Source organism: Boleophthalmus pectinirostris, unplaced genomic scaffold (assembly GCF_026225935.1).
Source record: "Boleophthalmus pectinirostris isolate CB_2022bp ecotype Guang Dong unplaced genomic scaffold, ASM2622593v1 HiC_scaffold_13, whole genome shotgun sequence".
In the NCBI taxonomy this organism is placed as follows: domain Eukaryota; kingdom Metazoa; phylum Chordata; class Actinopteri; order Gobiiformes; family Gobiidae; genus Boleophthalmus; species Boleophthalmus pectinirostris.
In genome coordinates this window covers 16,378,534-16,396,509 of record NW_026571036.1, presented here as the reverse complement: position 1 = coordinate 16,396,509, position 17,976 = coordinate 16,378,534, and the positions used below count along the sequence as shown (strand labels likewise).

Genomic DNA, 17,976 nt, shown 5'->3' with positions numbered 1-17,976 from the left:
AATCCAAGCTCCTAAAGATTCCTGACCTTGTAAAATATTATACACTGGTAATTTTATTTAGAGCATTCAACAATTTATTTACAAAGTAATCTACAAAGTTTATTCAAAATGAGCTCTTGGGGGAGCTATGGAGCATTACCATTGACCATTGATCATTTTAGCTCCCCCCTAGCGCCGCCCATGGAAGAGTTTGGTCAATGATCACTGTCATACTCCTCCATGCCTGACTTAGGACATCCATTTGATTGACTGCGGACATTCAAGGTATGCACAAGGTGTGCAGGCGTACCCCTGCAGGCACCTGTGATAGGGTTAAGATCAGGGTTAGTGTTGGGGTTAGAGCTAGAATTAAAGCTAGGGTTAGGGTTAAGGCTAGGGTTAAATTTAGGGCTAGGGTTAGGGTTACAGTTAGGGTTAGGAGTTAAGGTAGGGTTAGGATTAGGAGTTTGGGTGAGGTTAGAAGTTAGAGTTGATTTAGGAATTAGGGCTACAGATTTAGTGTGTTTGCGGGACGTGGCATGTGTGGGGCGTGGCATGGGTGGGGTATAAGCGCAAGCGAGGGTCGATCATTGACGCTTGCGGCTATATAGATTTGGTATCAGTCCTTGAAAGTGCTCCCTTGATATGAGATCTTATTTGCAGTTCTCAATACACCTTATTTGAATACATATCAAAGTTGTTGAATAACTTTCTTACTTGAACTGCATCAAACAGTAACATGCCTCTTTGCCTAAACCCTTAAGCAACTGCAGTTACACTGTGTTCAGATTGTTTTTACTCAGACATGGTGAGCTTTGACGATATCCTGGTTGAGGTTGGCCCCTTCGGACGGGCTCAAAAGCGCATTTTCGCTCTGTTGTGTCTGGTGTCTCTGTCCATGGCCTGGACCTACGTGGGGATAGTGTTCCAGGGCTACACTCCTCCTCACTGGTGCAGACAGCCCGGGTTGGAGGAGCAGAGGCAGACCTGTGGATGGACCGTTCAGGACAGTGTGAGGAGGAGCGTGCCTCTGCTGAATGAGTCCGGGGAACTCCAGCCCAACTCCTGTCTGCAGTACGATGTGGAGCTGAACCAGAGCGCTGTGAGCTGTGAGCAGAGCCAGGACCTTGACCTGAGTGGGGCCGCTCTCACCAACTGCAAGGTCAGGAGGGCATGTTTGGACTGCGTGAGTTTGTTTGAGTTTGTGTACAGTGGTGGTTCACAGTCTCAAATGTAGTCAAATGGTTATAAACAAGTGTAGCAAAAGGAAAATTCAATTCTGTCAGCTGGACAAGAATTGAATTTTTCTTTTGCTGTGGATCCTTCCTGTTTCCTTTGTACCTTGCTGTGTGTTGTATAAGAACCTAAATAAAAAGAGACTGTATGTGTCACCATCACCTATGCAGTTTAGTTTAACTGAATGAGAACCATAATGATGTTGAATGGGAACTGCCTGGGGGGATTATTGTCTTGAAGGTATCTTAAATATTCAAATAGGGTACAGGGCTTTAAAAAAGAAAAAAAAAAAGTCATCAGAGTAATTTATTTTGGCAATAGTTGCTCAGGGGCAATGCTCACTGCCCATTGAGAGCCGGTTCTGTCCACTGTTTGATTTGATTCATAATTCTGTTGTATTCTGGGCACTTCCCTCTTTGTCTTTGTCCAGTGGTGTACGAATGACAGTGACAGCCAATGCTTGAGTCATGAATAGAAATGAGGCCATGACTACAATCTGCCATGCTGACACGTGCACTGTAACAATAAATGCTTTGTGTGAAATAAGAAGCAGATGACTCCACAAATGATTAAAATAATCAGTCTTCTGCATTATGTCAATCTTTATTTCTGAAAGTCATCATGATTGATGATTACAGTGAGTCAAAAAGTAAAAATTTACTCAGCTACCAAATTTGCAAGTTCTCCCACTTAAAAAGATGAGAGAGGCCTATAATTTTGATCATAGGTATACCTCAACAATGACAAACAAAATCCAGAAAATCACACAAATTATGGTGGAAAATAAGTATTTGGTAAATACTCATCTCAGTACTTTGTTATAAACCTTTTGCTGGCAATGACAGAGGTCAAATGTTTTCAGTTCTTCACAAGGTTCACTGTTGCAGGTATTTTGGCCCATTCCTCCATGCAGATCTCCTCTAGAGCAATGGTGTTTTGGGGCTTTCACTGGGCAGCACGGGCTTTCAACTTCCTCCAAAGATTTTCTATGAGGTTAAGATCTGGAGACTTTCTAGGCCACTCCAGGACCTTGAGGAAGCTCAGTCATTGCCTGGATGGTGTGTTGAGGATCACTGTGATGCTGACAGACCCAGCCAAGTTTCATCTTCAGTGCCCTTACTGATGGAAGAAGGTTTTCACTCAAAATCTCACAATACATGGCCCCATTCATTCTTTTCTTTACACAGATCAGTCACTCTGGTCCCTTTGCAAAAAACAGCCCCAAAGAATTATGTTTCCAGCCCCATGCTTCACAGTAGGTATGGTGTTCTTTGGATGCAACTCAGCATTCTTTCTTACTCAGCATTCTTTAATACAGGGAATGAGTGGAGGACAGAGGCACCTCTTAAAAAAGAAGTTACAGGTCTGTGAGAGACACAAATCTTGCTTGTTCTGTAGTTGACCAAATACTTATTTTACCCAGGAATTTACCAATTAATTCTTAAAAAATCCTACAATGTAATTTCTTTCCCCCCATTCTGTCTCTCAGTTGAAGTGTACCTATGATGAAAATTACAGGCCTCCCTCATCTTTTTAAGTGGGAGAACTTGCACAATTGGTGGCTGACTAAATACTTTTTTGCCGAACTGTATATGTTTTTCTTTCTTCAGAATGGCTGGGAGTACGATTATGAAGGCAGAAAGTCCTTTGTCACAGAGGTCAGACAACATTCCATCAAATCAAAACCCTTAGATATAATATATGTCTGTCTATAATGTGTCTTTGTGCACTGCTGTAGTTTGACCTGGTGTGTTCAGACGGCTGGATGGTGGACATGTACCAGTCCACACTCAATGTGGGCTTCCTCGTCGGCAGCTTTATTTTTGGATATATTGCAGACAGGTGGGACAAAAGTTAGATCAAGTGCATAAACACATCATCAACCACATTCTGCATTGTTCATTATTCTCTCTGTATGCTGTCATGTGCACAGGTTTGGGAGGCGGATTTCTTTTCTCTTATGCAATATTGTCAGTATGATTTGTAGCGCATCTATTGCTCTGGCTCCTAACTTCCTGGCCGTCCTCGTGCTCCGGGCTGTCCTCGGACTGGGGATCAAAGGCAGCTGGATGACCTGCTATGTACAGTGTAAGGAATATGACCATTAAACCACTATTATACTACTACAACCTACACTACACTGCTTCCCATGACTTTCTTAGTATCAGAGTTAAAGGGACAGTCCGGAAGACCTCATTTTGTAGTTAGCTAGAGTGTTGGAGATGTGCAGAGACACTTTTTAAAATATTCCATACATCCAGTCCTTGTATTTGCAGAGGTCGCTGGTGCTAGGCTAGCGCATGTCAGTGGCCATGCCCACTCCACAAAACACCCGAAGCAAAACAATTATAATGCCAGACTGTCCATGTGAATGTTTGTGTCAATAGAATAATATTAGAAGTAAAACCAACCTTGCATTTGAAGGATTTATGTCTGAGCAGCAGCAGTGAGTTGTACTTCCTGATAGAAAGCTTGGCAGAGGTGGACTGATAGCATCTATCTTATAATAAAGTAGTCCCTCAACATGCGACGTTTCATGCGATGCAAGGTTAGTTTTATTTCAAACATTGTTCTATCAACACAGACATTCACATCAACAGCGTGGAGTTATAATAGATTTCCTTCAGGTGTTTTGTGGAGTAGGTAAGACTGTTTTTAGTAGCAGGCTAACTATGGCCATTGACTTGCACTAGCCTAGCACCAGCGACCTCTGCAAATACAAGGACTGGATGGAATATTTTAAAAAGTGTCTCCACACGTCTCCAACACTCTGGCTCACTTGAAAATGAGGTCCTATGTCCAGAATTCCAGACTGTCCCTTTAATATGTATAATTATGGGTTTTGTTCTTTTCATAGTAGACTTAAAGGTACACTGTGTAACTTTTCTAGAGGAGGATGCATCACCTGCTTATCTCAATGGAGATCTTACCTGGAAGATCGCCATGGAGACAAGCAGCTACTCAGCCAAGTTACAGGTCAGATCTGTAGAGAGGCGATTCTTTTCATAGTAAGAGTGCGTGTCTTTCATGGTATTTTTACAGTAATAAAAACCTGTAATTGAATAAATGCTGGATATTGGTACTTTTCAGCTCTTGTTATTGACATTCCCTGGGGCTGTGAAGCTAACTGAAACCAGTACTCTGTAAGAAGCTCCATTACTCAAGTTAGACGTAATCCGCACTTTATTTAAATACAATCTGACAAGACAGAGCTGACTACAACAGGGGAGATGATTTGTGCCCTTAAAGTTTCTCACACATAAAATTACAGTCACAAGTTTGCTAGCGTTAGTCAACAGTTTTTCAGTCACTCTCACCTTTTAATTGAAAATTAAACACCTAAACAGGACAATGAACGCTCGTATTCATCACAAGCTCCTGAATATGTGCTTGAATCCATTTTGTATGGAGTTTTTGTTTGTGTTTGCTAATGTGTGCATCATATCATCAAAATATGAAAGAGATGCTATACTGTACATACATGCTGTACTATACAACCCTGGTGAAACAATAACATTTCTATGGAGAAAAGCACCTAATCTTAACACCATTCTGTGCTGAGTAGCCTAATTCATCAGCCAGTTTCACTTCATGGAAACCGTCTGACATTAGCATTAGGATTTGTTAGCTCGAAGGTAGGCGGGTACTTTTTAATTTAAACAATTGCTGCTATTTGGTCGTGACATATGTAATGCGCCAAATCCTGTAGGAAGAAGGGCAATAATGTCTTTCCCCTTTAACAAAATTTACCCAACATTCTCTTTGTTTCGGCTTCGGGAATCATTGCCAACACAGAATGTATGGCTTCATCTAAATCCATCTCGACCGCTTGTTTACTGTTGTGCTGTACCACAAAAGGGACCCAGACAGGTGCCTGAGTTTGACGTCATGGCTTCACAGTTCTTCGCTGATTGGCCTGTGTGCGGTCTACAACTTCCGGGATTCTTGCAAACCGTCTTGTGTATTCCAATTCCTGACCTAGTCGGTGGAGAGAAATGAAATTAAGCAGAGGCACTAGGTGGCACCAGCCTGGCTAACATCTGAGTACCTCAAAGTAAGAATTGTAGTTGAGTTGGTGTAAAGTTTCCTGAAATGTCCTGTGCTCCTGGTAGTGACAGAGATAGTGGGTTTGGAGTATAGGCGCCTGGTGGGCATCCTCTACCAGATGGTGATCAGTGTGGGCATCATCGCCATGGTGATGCTGGCCTATTACATCCCGGACTGGCGATGGCTTCAGGTGGTCTGCTCGGTTCCAAGTCTCCTCTTCCTTTCCTACTTCTGGTGAGACTAGAATCCATCTCTATCTGAACCTCCACATTGTCAAATTGATCTAATAATCTAACTTATATCTATATTGTTATCAAAGTTTTTCTATATCTGTTTATTTCCCAGGTTCGTCCCTGAATCTCCACGCTGGCTCCTCTCCCAAAACAGAGCACCTGCAGCGCTGAAGATCACCAAAAAAATGGCCAAAGAAAATAAGAAAAATCTTTCAGTCAAGAACATAGAGGTATCTGCACCACCAGTGTATTCTTTCTCGCTGTAAGATTTTAATGATTTCATATTGATTAGTCTTTTGAGGCAGTGACGGATGAACCCGGAGACTCTCCTTCTGCATCTTTCCTGGACCTGTTCAGAACTCCCAATATGAGGAAGCACACTTTTATTCTTATGTTCAACTGGTAAGAATTAATTATTCCAGCTAGGAGTAATTTGAAACAGTTATACAGTTACATGAGACAAGCCTAAAACTGATTGGAGTAAGAGTCAACCCTTATTTCAATTTGGAGAGCAAAAGATATTGCAAAGAATTTGATGACTTTTAGGAGATGTCTTCCCTCCAGGGCTTGGTCATAGAGGTGAGGCAGAGGAGAGTAAAGAGAACGATGAGAAAATGAGAAGTCAGGGAGGTGAGGGTGGAACTAGGACATGGCACAAACTGAAGTGGCCATGAATCTGCAGTGTGGGTTTAAATTGGGCAGACTGGGCGCTGATTGGACTAGGAGGAGGTGAGGGGAGGAGCAGTTGGAGTGAGTCAGTGATGGCTGAGAAGCAAGTAAACATTGGAGAAGTAGTGAGGTAGATGGGTTAGGTCTTCCACGCTGATTTTACACTAGCTCCACTTGTCTGTAAAACTATACGTAGGCATTTTGTGGGACAGATTGTGTGGCAGGGATATTGTGGGCCACCATTGCCGTTTGCAGTTTTAATTACTATTATTTTGTAAATCTTGATCTATTTGTTTGATAAACTTTGCCTCCAGGTTCTGCAGTGCTTTGGTGTACCAGGGCCTGATCATGAGGGTGGGGATCACAGACGGGAACGTGTACATAGACTTCCTGATCTCTGGTCTGGTGGAGTTCCCTGCGGCCTTCCTCATCCTCTTCACAATCGAGAGGATAGGCCGAAGACTCCCGTTCGCTACAGCCAACTTTGTGGCAGGAGCAGCCTGTTTTATCACTGCTGGTATTCCTGACAGTAAGTCCTGCATATTAACAGTTCATATGCTTTTTTACTGGTCAGATCTGTTGATAGGCAAACCCAATGATGATAATAATGCATGTTTTTAAGGGTGTTTTATAGCTATAAAAACCCATGCAAATGAAGAAATGCAAGACAGATATACAGTTAATGCTATATTGTGGAACATTTCAGGCAAAGCGACATTTTGTAGGGAAACGGGTAGGAAAATGGCAGTTCTGATGACTTTCTTCCTACACATTAGCCTGATTCATCAGCCTGTTTCACTTCATAGAAACTGTCTGAGCTCGCAGCATTAGGATTCGTTTGATGGTAGGCAGGTACTTTTTTTAAAATTGAACCAATCATTGCTATTTGGTTTGATGTATGTAATGTGGCGGAATGCCCAGCGTTGTCCAAGAAATTGCTGGCACAAAAGCAAACAAAGCAGATTGGCTGGTGCACGATCTACAACTTCTGGGGTTTTTGCAAACTGTCTAGTGTATTCTGATTCCTAACCTAGTCGTTGGAGTGGAAAGAAATTGAGCAGAGGCACTAGGTGGTGCCAGCTTGGCTACCTACACATATTCTTTCATTCTTCATTGCTTCAGCCTCTTCACCACTAATCCTGCAATTTATTTTTACATGACACAAATGACACAATACCTGTTGTACATATGTGCTATGACTATGTACAAATTAAATGTTCCTTGTCTGTTGACAGGTATGACCTGGCTCAAAACAGCAGTGGCCTGCATTGGTCGTCTTGGTATCACCATGGCCTTTGAGATGGTGGTCTTTGTCAACTCTGAGCTCTACCCCACATATGTAAGGTGAGGTTCCACTAATGTATTTTAAACAGGTGTTCTTTCAAAAATACTGAGGAAAATTGGTAGCATGTTTATGCATTTCAAATCTTGCATTCTTCTTCTCCTGTTTTCTCGATATGGAGTCAAACCAGCTGTGTGGCAACTACTGTAAGCTTCACCCAAATGAGTCTTAGTCAGCTGTGTAGTGTAAAACTAGTAGGTGTAAAATGTGAAAGCAGAAATCAAGCTATTTGAAATTTAGCAACATTATCAATCATACTAAAAGTCAAATGCTTACAAAATATAAATCAGTTTATAAATTTCACTAACTATCGTATATAGTTGAATGTGAAACCATTGATGTGTCCAAAACTAGGTTTGTTATATAAATGCATTCTTCCTCAGAAACTTTGGCGTATCTGTCTGCTCCTCTCTGTGTGACGTGGGGGGCATTATCTCTCCGTTCATCCTGTACAGACTGGCTGCTGTGTGGATTGAGCTGCCTCTCATCATCTTCGGTAAGTCTCTGTGTAAACACAGAGCGTTTAGTAAAGAGGTGGTGGTTCAAAGGTTCTTCTCTGTGGTACAGGGGTCATAGCGTGCATCGCTGGAGGTCTGGTTCTGCTTCTGCCTGAAACTAAAGGTGTTCCTTTGCCAGAAACAATTGATGACATAGAATTTCCAAACAAGTAAGATTTTTTTAACACAGCAGTAGACATAATTTAGCACTTGTTGTTATCTACTTTTCTTACTTACTTTCTTTTTGCCCATTCAGGAAAAACAACCCTCAAATGGAAATGCTGAACCACGGCACAGACAAAGAAACAGATGTTTGAATGAGGAATATTTTTTAATTAACTAAAGTTTATGCTTTTGATTTGTGTCAATACACTGTACTTTTATTGGAAAACTTTCACTGTGTACTGTGTTAAACCAAAGATCTTACATTTAAAGTGTATAAAGATAAGTCTATACATGTGCTATTACTTTCCAAGTATTACTTAGAGTGAAGTAACAGTTCTTAATCTACTGGAGTTAAATTATTAGAATAAAAAAAAATGTTCACCACAGTTTATTTATTGACTTTGACTGAGTAACAGAAACAAATACTTTTATATAACAGCAATCTGTGTTAAAGTCCTATGTATTCTAAAAGTAGCGTGCCAGTTGTTTTATTTTAATTTGTCTTGATGGTTCTTTCTATCCAGTCGACAAACTTGGACACTCGTGCGTACACTCCAGGTTTCATTGGGTTAGCACAGCCCAAGCCCCACGAGGTCACACCCTGAAGAATATACCTGTTCTGGGCATAACAAACCAGGGGACCTCCACTGTCGCCCTGAAAACACAGACACGAGTGCATATTAGGACACGTCAAAGTGGAGCAAGTTACCGTAACTGTATGTAAAAATAATGTTATTACAATCATAACAGCCTGGGTTGCACCTTCAAGTACCTTAATTTGAGCCTACACTAGCACAGATTAATGAGGCTGCAGATGCTGGGGTTTAGGTAGTGAGGGTTCAGATCAGAGAGGGGCATTTTAGGTTTTAACCAACTGTATTTCAGCATTGAAACTGGCAACCCAAATGACTCATTTGATGCTCATTCTGATTTCTGATTAGATGTTTTGAGAACCAAAACACCAAATAACAATATAAACTTGTGAAATGGCTTTAGAATTTTGTGATTGTGATTTAAACATGAATATCTTGAGTCCTTTAACCTTAACCTTACCTGGCAGCTGTCTGAGCCTCCCTCTATATTTCCTGCACACATCTCATGGTCTTTGACGCGTCCGTTCAGGTACGATGGGCGGTTACAGATCTTATTCTCAATCACAGGGAAGCCGGTCTCCTTCAGCACACCCTCGCCTCCAGTGTCTACAACATGAACACTGCAATAAGTCATCCATTTTGTTCATAATATATCACAAAGACAAATGATTTACCTTGAGTCTCACCCCATCCAGTTACATAGCACTCCGTTCTACTCGGAACGATGTAGTCTTTATCGGGCAGGCAGGCTAGCATGACTTTGTCATTTATTAATGCAGGGCTAAAAAATAGATTAACATGTATTTCTTATCTTTAGACAAGGTCACTTCAACCCAAATATTCAAAAAACAAACGTAAGCAAATCAATATGAATGCAATTATAGAACTTCCCTTCTGTGCTCAGTATTGATCTGAAATATGTTCTATATTGCTTGTAGGATCTTTAGCTTTAAAATACCAGAGTGCACTTTCACTCTTTGCATTACCCATACAATCCTCTCTTCTACACACAACTCAAACCACAACAGCTGATCAGATCTCTTCTGTACCTCTCCAGCTTGAGGAGGGCGATGTCTGCACCTCCAGGCTCCAGGACTATCTTGGTCAGCATGCGTTCCTGTTTGGACAGCTCTAAGGCACGCTCTGTGTGGATCCCCAACACCACTTTATAATCTGAAGGGCGCTTTGACCTAAGAGACACACGCACATGCACACACACACACACACACACACACAAAAGTAGAAGTATTTTACATAGATTGTGTGAACTATTAAATGTAGTGATATTGATAAAGAACTGCACAGATTTTTTTCTGAGAGATCTGTGGAATTTCAAGTTTATATTTTTGCTTGCTCAAAGTTTTTGGACTCAAAAACTCCTGTTGGATTGTTACCATGAATGTGATAAAACAACCACTAAAATCATATAAAAAGTACTAAAAATGCAGAGGAGCAGAAAGTAGAGATACAGCTCAAAATGTATCCACTGTAAAATTCACTGAGGTAAAGTACAGATACCTAACAATTGTACTGAAGTAGAGTACGTTTACTTTTGTACTTTGTTACATTCAACCATTGAAAATAAAAATATAAATATGTGTAATTAAAGTAGAACAGACCTCTCCAGGCAGTGAGTGGCCGTGAGCACCCACTGAGGATGAATCAGCGTCCCGCCACAGAAATGGATTCCAAGCCTTTGAGAAACACACCACAAAAATGATGTAACACATTTGTTTTGTGAAAACATGTGTGTTTATTTATTTGTTGTTCTTAGCGTGCTTTATTGACAGAACAGAACTGTTGAGGCATGAAAATACGTTTGTTTGCTATAATGGCACTTTCACTTTTGCTGGGTTTCAGATGACATCACAGCAGAATAAAATATAAAATTAGTATTGTTAAAATGCAAAATCATGCTGTAATATGGCAAGTTCTTGGGTTTAATGATTGAAAATTAACCTGGTTTATTTGTGACTTTACCTTTTGGCTATTTCATGGCAAGGTACAATGTAATCAATATGGAAATCTGGGAGTACGCATAATTGGTTGATTTGTTTTTTTTTTATTTTGAGTTTGTGCCAAAAGAGAAGCAATGATCATGCATACTACATATACATTGTAAACAACAGAAAAGCACATTTCTTGAAAAAGAATGGGAAGAAGAAAAACTTATATTGACCCACCGCTATTCAACGTATTCAAGAATCTGAAAACCACTTAATCCTATGGAAAATGTAGTGATTTTGTAATAAATATACAAAATTTAAATCTGTAACATTATTTGGGTTGGCTTCACAAATCTAAAAATATTAATCTTATGAGTTATGACTTTGTGTTAGTTGTTATTTGATGTGGATAGGCTCAGTTATTGCAGGGATATTACCCATTAACCCAGTCAAAACATCTGCAACATTAAACAACAAATTCTACCAATAATATAATTGATCTGTCCTTATGATATTTTTTAAATTATAGAGTGAAGATGGTTAAACACACATATTTTATTAGACACTCACCGGGTGCGGAGACTGATCTGCCAGGGCCAAGAGTGAGGTTTAGAGACACAGCCACCCACAATGCGGCCAAAACACCTCTTTGGTTTGATCGCTGGGCTCCCACAGTTCAAACCAGCTGAAAAACATAAATAATATTGATTGACATATTCCAAAAAAGGAAGATGTATCATTTTGTCCACATTGGTAGTTTACTTACCACAGTCTGGGATCTGGCAGTAGTCCCATTTCTTATTGCGGTCTGTCGTGTAGCACCAGGGACCATTCACATCATTGTCTGGGTTTCTGCAGCTCTGAGGGGAGAAAAAGTTCACTTCAAAACCAAATCTGCTTCTCATCATAATTTTACATTTTTGTCAGCATCTTAATAATACAAGTAAATATGGAATAGTACCATCCAGCATTGTCATTTATTTTTGGCTACTGACATTTTAGAACCCCACATGCATAACTAAGTTTACATTTTTTCATTATTTCAACTAAGTATGGAGATGTGGGCGGAGCTAGGAGGAAAGTGAAAACAGTAATTTTCTGAGCCCACAATCGCCGAATGCAGGACAATACAGGATTATTCCTTGTTATTAATCTTGTAACTTGGCTGTCCCATTGATATCAAAATACCAAATGTAGACTGTAGGCTTACGTTTCCTTCCAGCCCTTTGGTGGGGTGTGTCTCTGGGGTAAAGCTGTTGTGTGTATGAGGGGTCTGAGAGCTCCAGGCCTGACAGGTCACTCCTGCTGCAGTCATTGATGTGGGACCACGATATGTGCTTCCACTTCCAATCTTACAGTCTAAGAGACGCACAGAGACAAAATTATTTGAGTAGTACAGGATCCTGTTGTGATAACAATGTATGTAGTAAGTGTTAACATTTGCCACATAACGTCCCAAATTATGAACAACCAAACTGAGAAGAAGGTGACATCAGCAAGGGAACACTATGTGCACCATATTAACATTGAAAATCAAATATAAAATTAAACAAACTACAAGCTACTTTTTTCTGAATTGTAACACTGGATAAGTGGGTCTATTACAGAAACATGACAGTCTGAATATATCCAGATTTAATCACTCAATAAACCACAGATTTCATATAAAGTATCCTGAATAATTGTCACAGTTCTCAACACAATCAGGTGGTAATACTTTGACAATATTTTATGTCTTTAAAAATGTCCAAATCAGTAAGTCACTTTCTCTGTGTTTTTTCAGTGATCTAAATGAATGTGAGGAGAGCTGTACCTCGTTCAGGGCCTGTGGGTGTCTCTGGGATCTGGGAGGGTCTGGGTGGTCTGGGTGGAGCTTTGGTGGGGTTGCTGGAGCATTTTTCCAGGTTGCAGTACTCCCAGCGGACAGCGGGGTCCATGGTGTAACACCAAGGAGCCCGGTCTCCATCTGGGTTCCTGCACAGGTTCCTTTTCAAATCCCTAAAAATCCACAGAAGAATAAATAAATAAGTGACTGTGGTAGGTGAGGAGCCTTTATACTTATATAGTTATACTGCACTCACGCGCTGGGGAAGTTCTGAGGGGTCTTCTGGTGGCTGTGTGGACTCGTGGAGCTCCAGGCCTGACACTTCTTTCCACTTACAGTCTCCGAGGTGACGCCTCGATACGAGCTGCCATTGCCCTCGTAACAGTCGTCCTCCTCCGGGGGGATCATGGGCTCATCTTAAGGCAACAGATACGTTGAGTATCATGAGGGCTGTAAACATTTACCCTGTGCAGCTCTTTACCTGGGGGCCCGGGGGCATTACTGCAGCTGGGCACACTGCAGTACTCCCAGCGAGTCTCGGCATCTGACGTGTAGCACCAGGGCTGTCTTTCGTTGTCTGGGTTACGACAGTAGTTGTTGTCAAGACCTCTGTAGAAAAAAGGTGTATTCGACATTCAAATAAGAAGTTATTTGAGAAGTATAATTGTTATTTATAACAGTTTTGAACAGTTCTGGTCGAATTATACACAGTTTGTCTGTTGTTTTCTAGATTTCTACCAAGACTGTTGTTGCACACATACTTGCAGGGGTAGTTGTCGGGGGTGCGGTTGTGCTTGTGTGGTGTTTGGGAGGACCATCTCTGGCAGGTTTTTCCAGACTCTGTGACTGCAATGGTTCCTCTGTAGGAAGTGCCTTCACCTGAAGCACAGGTGAGTTCGGGCACGATGGTCGGGGGTTCAGAAGCTGCACACAATCACAGCATTAAGCACAATGGACTTTAATGCTTTTAAAATCACTTCTGCATTTAAGTGAGAGATTGTTGCAAAGTGCTCTTTACCGCAGCGTGGGATGGAGCAGAAGTCCCAGCGTTTGGAGGCGCTGGTGGTGAAGCACCAGGGCCGAGGGTCTCCGTCTGGATTCCTGCAGTAGTTCTCCTCAAGATACTTATCTGGGAGCCTGCAGAAGAAAGATGAGTGCACTTAAACTATAGGTGAATCATTATTACATAGTAACAGTATGGCAGTACTGCAGACTGACGCGCTGGGGATGTAGCCATGGTTGTGTGGTTTCTGGGCGTCCCAGCGCTGACAGGTGAAGCCGTTCTCTGTGGTGGAGATCTTCCCTCTGTAGTTCTCACCACTGCAGTGGATGCACTCCTCTGTTAGACCACATCTTTATCAATATGTGTCTGTCTACTTAATTTAGTCCAAAACTATTCTGTATAAGCATCATTAAAATGCAATGCACAAATCAAGTTGTCAAAATGTAACACTGCCCACAATCTCTACTCAATATTAAATTAATAGCCAATTTACTATTAATATTTGTTCTGCTGGTAGTACTGCAAATCTTATATTGCCTGTTTTACCTGTGCAGCTGGGCACATTGCAATGCTCCCAACGTGTGTTGCGGTCTGTGGTGTAGCACCAGGGCCCCCCACTGTCTCCGTCTGGGTTTCTGCAGTGGTTTGAGACCAGGTCGGCCCGAGGATGGGACTGGGGTGTGATGCTACACAACATAACATTTTAGAACAGACAGAAAATACTTTTGACAATAAGATGGACATACACTATGACTTTACTTTGGGACATGAGGTGTCTTGGCTTCCCATCGCTGGCAGGTCTTTTCTGATTTTGTAGTGGCCTTAGTCCCTCTGTAGTCTGTCCCTATTCCATTCACACACTCAAGAAGGTATTCTAGAGAAAACACAAAGTTGGGTTATAACAGATACATGCCTGTTCTGTGAGGAGAACAACAGCTACTTCATACCATGGATATTATGGATAAATTAAGCACTTCAAATTTACCTTTTTTCTCATAATATGCAGTGCTGCTTCTTCTCAGGACCATTTCTGTTTTGGAGTTGGCCTCAGCGGTCCAACACTCCTGGTCCTTCTCCACGTATATAAAAGACCTGTTCAATCACACATAGGGAACATAGGGACATGTGTACAGTGACAGCACATTATAGCATTAGCGTGTAGGAGCTTACTTGCATGTGAAGGAATTCTCGGCATCACATTTAGCAGCACATTCAGCCACTGTGTTTACAGAGTACAGCCTTTTATGCAATGACAGGATCCAAGCGCCTTCAGTTTTGGAGTAACCCTCTACTTCTGAAGCACTCGCTGGAACTGGAAACAGAAAAACAGCTAATAACTGAGCATATCTCTGAGCATAAAGCTACCAAGTGTGTAGATAACGTGTAACAAAATAGAGACAAAAAAGTGGGGCACGTCTGCAAAAACTATAATGACAAGTTTAAAGGGCCAAAATGAGTTTCTCACTCTAATATTGTACAGCATCTGAAATAGACACAGATCCATATGGTCCATCTCTGATTTGATCATTTAGTTCACATACAGCTGGGGTAAAGGGAAATCCAGAAATAGTAGAAGTTAAACTCAAATACAGGCCCTTTTTCAGCATATAATAAAAATTGCCTACATTTTATCTCTTTCTGTCTATGTATATAGCTGTACAATCTACATTTCAGATACTAGTTTATTATATTTGTTGTAATAAAGGACTTGCTTGAGCGAACATTCTGAACTTCAGTACTGTACACTTCAAATCCTCAGTTGTTTGTTGACCCACTGTATTACCACAGTCACATCTATTGCTCAAGGCCCTTCTTTGGAACAGACTGTTAAGTAAAGTGTAAAGTCTACACCAGAGGCAATTCAACTTTTCTAAAAATGATAAAACTTTCTATACCAATTTTCTGGTCAATGGCTTAACGATTTTCTTAAACTGGAGCAGCTTTGGCTCAAAAGATCGTGTACAGTTGGTCTTAATGTTAACACAGTGTATCGTGTTACTCATGATTATGTCTCACCAGTGCAGAGGAGAGCCCCGAAGCACAAGGCTGTGGTGTACAGGTTCATAGTGAGGCCTCAGCAGATCATCATCCAGAGGTCCCTCCTGGCTCCGCACTGGGTCCACTTCACTTCAGGGGACACTAATACAACAGACACTAGTTAAGCTTCACCACCACAAAGACCACAAAGCTACTAACTTTTTTGATGTTTCAGTTTTGTAAAGAAAAAGTCGTAGTAGCGTAGTAGAAGTATCTGATTCTTACCTTGTTCGGATGATGGCTTGGAGCTGATACCGAGGGTTGAGGTCTGACATGTAACTGCTGAATCTCTTCATTATTTGCCTGAACTTTAACCATTTCAAATCATGTGACCACTGTGTCCTTATCAAAATGTCAACATATCTCATTGAAAACATTGGTATAGGTAGCTCTACCTACACACTCTCTTCCAAAATTTAAAGATGACCAAATCTCATGAAAAATGCCTAGTTTAAAATAACCTACAAAATATTCTCCCAAAGACGATACAAAACCTACAAACTTACATTAACTGATGAATGCAAGTTGTGTTTTTATTCTATATAAGAAGTTAGCAGTAATATGTGCTTAATATTACTACTATATAGGCTTTAGTACAATTAGGATTATTATTCAATCTAGGCTAGGCTACTGAAGGAATTCAAGAGCAATAAAAGTTGTTTGCTAATTAGGCAGTTTGACCATTTCTATGAGACCATAGTTTAAATTATAACTTTAATACGCAGTTGTTGAAAATGTGTAACTTCATCTTGACCAGATTTGTTCCAGTCTCTTTTTATGTTTTCACAGCCTGACCTTTTCAAACCTTGTATTTTTTTTTTTACTTAACTTCACTTTGGATCAATACATAAAGTTAATATTCAGCCAAGAAGGAACAATGTTCAAACGACACAAAACACAAAATGACAGAAAGCGTAATCAAATGAAGGAATAGGCTACAACTGTTGCTGCAATAGACAAAATGTTGCTTTTTATTTATTTATTTATTTTAATGATGAGGTTAAATAATGGAAGAAGTAGGCATTCAGGAGGAGCCCTATTCATTAAAAAGCTAGAGACATGTAATAACCTGAAGTGTCCAGCGGAGGGAGCTAGTGTTGATCACTTGAATGGTTCGTTTATAAAGTGGCGGAGAACGTGCGCATTTATTTGGGTACATTTTCAAAACTCAGTTTACTTTAAATCACTAATTTTGTTTTAAATAAAGTAGCTCTTTCTAGTAGCACTTAATTGTAGCCGTAGTTGTGGTTAATACGTTTAAACTGAGCAGAACTGCTAATTTGCAAAATGTTAAAACTTTGTTAAAGGCACTGAAAGACCCGACTGCGTAAACATATAAAAGTTGTAGAATTTATGTTACAAACTGAAATGAGAATTTACTGCAAAAATTCAATAAAAGATTAAGAAGAATTTAACAACCTTGCTATATGTGTGTACTGTATGTATATGTATTTTTACTAATGTCATATTTGTCTTCCATATAGAAATCAAGATTGATAAAAAGGTGCACTGCGTTTGCTTTTTGGGCTCCACCACCAGACCAAGTAGTGACGTCTCCATGGAGATAAGGTGGCAGACATTCCACCAGAAATGTTACATAGTGCATCTTTAGGTGATTTCAAGACTGATAGATGAAAAAGTCAACGTTTTGAATAACTGAGTGTGACTACCCAAATAAAGAGATGTGAAATCAAATTAATGTAAATGATACAACTCTAGGTTTATGCAGTTATAATGCCAACAAAAATACCACAACTAATGTACAATGATATATAAACAGTTGTGTCTATAGGTCAAAATACAGTCAAGTCACTCTTATGTATGAGTAACCATGAACAAGAGGTCAGCTGCAGGTCACCTCTGTGCGTGGTTCATTAAAAATACACAATTTGTACTGACCCAGCCTTCAACCCCACTTTCAATAGGCTCTCCAATGTTTGTTATTTTATTTACCATTTCATTCTACATAAAAGGGCATGCATGTAAAATAGCTTATTTACTAAATAATCTACAATTTAATGGTTTCAGAGTTTTTAAATTCTTATAAATGTTTGCATGCAGCAAATCATTCAATTAATATTAAACTTATAAACCTGAGCAGCATGATCCATGTAAGAAGGAGATGGAGATGATGGGGTGGTGGACAATTCGGCTGCTCAGAATGTTTTTTTTTATTTGTCCTCCATGACTCAAATGCTGAGAATGTGTAACAATCTCTTTAAAAAGAAACAACATTTGTAGATTCCTTTAAATGTCTTAGATTATAAAAAAAGTGATTCTTGTGAGCTTTAAGCAGTTATAATGCTGCTACCTTATCAAAAAACATACCCCGAGTTGTGTTTTTTTTTTTCTTTTACACATTTTTGAATAAACCAGGGTTGTCTGTCTCCATCTACAAAGCTCA

General features: G+C 40.2%; 2 protein-coding genes across 2 annotated transcripts; one reads left to right on the top strand and one right to left on the bottom strand.

Moving 5' to 3' along the window:
* Window positions 1-221: 221 nt before the first annotated feature.
* LOC110154322 (solute carrier family 22 member 2-like) lies at window positions 222-8,476 on the top strand. The gene is made up of 13 exons (XM_020918349.2): window positions 222-264; window positions 768-1,141; window positions 2,826-2,873; window positions 2,954-3,057; window positions 3,149-3,303; window positions 5,328-5,496; window positions 5,608-5,725; window positions 5,788-5,897; window positions 6,479-6,693; window positions 7,400-7,508; window positions 7,890-8,002; window positions 8,074-8,173; window positions 8,260-8,476. Exons 2-13 carry the CDS (start codon window positions 785-787, stop codon window positions 8,318-8,320), a joined length of 1,659 nt encoding a protein of 552 aa, XP_020774008.2. The 5' UTR covers window positions 222-264; window positions 768-784; the 3' UTR covers window positions 8,321-8,476.
* Window positions 8,477-8,545: 69 nt separating this feature from the next.
* plg (plasminogen) lies at window positions 8,546-15,892 on the bottom strand. Its single transcript, XM_020918242.2, has 20 exons — window positions 15,798-15,892; window positions 15,552-15,674; window positions 14,706-14,847; window positions 14,521-14,627; window positions 14,295-14,409; window positions 14,082-14,221; window positions 13,751-13,871; window positions 13,551-13,669; window positions 13,294-13,456; window positions 13,014-13,141; window positions 12,789-12,948; window positions 12,521-12,705; window positions 11,918-12,066; window positions 11,474-11,567; window positions 11,278-11,392; window positions 10,381-10,455; window positions 9,811-9,951; window positions 9,436-9,542; window positions 9,222-9,367; window positions 8,546-8,823 (listed from the first exon to the last, which is right to left on the bottom strand). The coding sequence occupies exons 2-20, from the start codon at window positions 15,598-15,600 to the stop codon at window positions 8,662-8,664; spliced, it is 2,418 nt and encodes an 805-aa protein (XP_020773901.1). The 5' UTR covers window positions 15,601-15,674; window positions 15,798-15,892; the 3' UTR covers window positions 8,546-8,661.
* Window positions 15,893-17,976: the final 2,084 nt, after the last annotated feature.

Bases quoted from the DNA above. Each gene is read 5' to 3' on its own strand.
- LOC110154322 (XM_020918349.2), top strand. From the start codon at position 785: ATGGTGAGCTTTGACGATATCCTGGTTGAGGTTGGCCCCTTCGGACGG. The intron at 5,497-5,607 runs GTGAGACTAGAA...TTTATTTCCCAG, and splicing joins CTCTTCCTTTCCTACTTCTG to GTTCGTCCCTGAATCTCCAC. The intron at 5,726-5,787 runs GTATCTGCACCA...CATATTGATTAG, and splicing joins TTTCAGTCAAGAACATAGAG to TCTTTTGAGGCAGTGACGGA.
- plg (XM_020918242.2), bottom strand. From the start codon at position 15,600: ATGAACCTGTACACCACAGCCTTGTGCTTCGGGGCTCTCCTCTGCACT. The intron at 13,142-13,293 runs GTATGTGTGCAA...TTTTTTCTACAG, and splicing joins CCCGACAACTACCCCTGCAA to AGGTCTTGACAACAACTACT. The intron at 11,393-11,473 runs GTAAGTAAACTA...TATGTTTTTCAG, and splicing joins CTGCCAGATCCCAGACTGTG to CTGGTTTGAACTGTGGGAGC.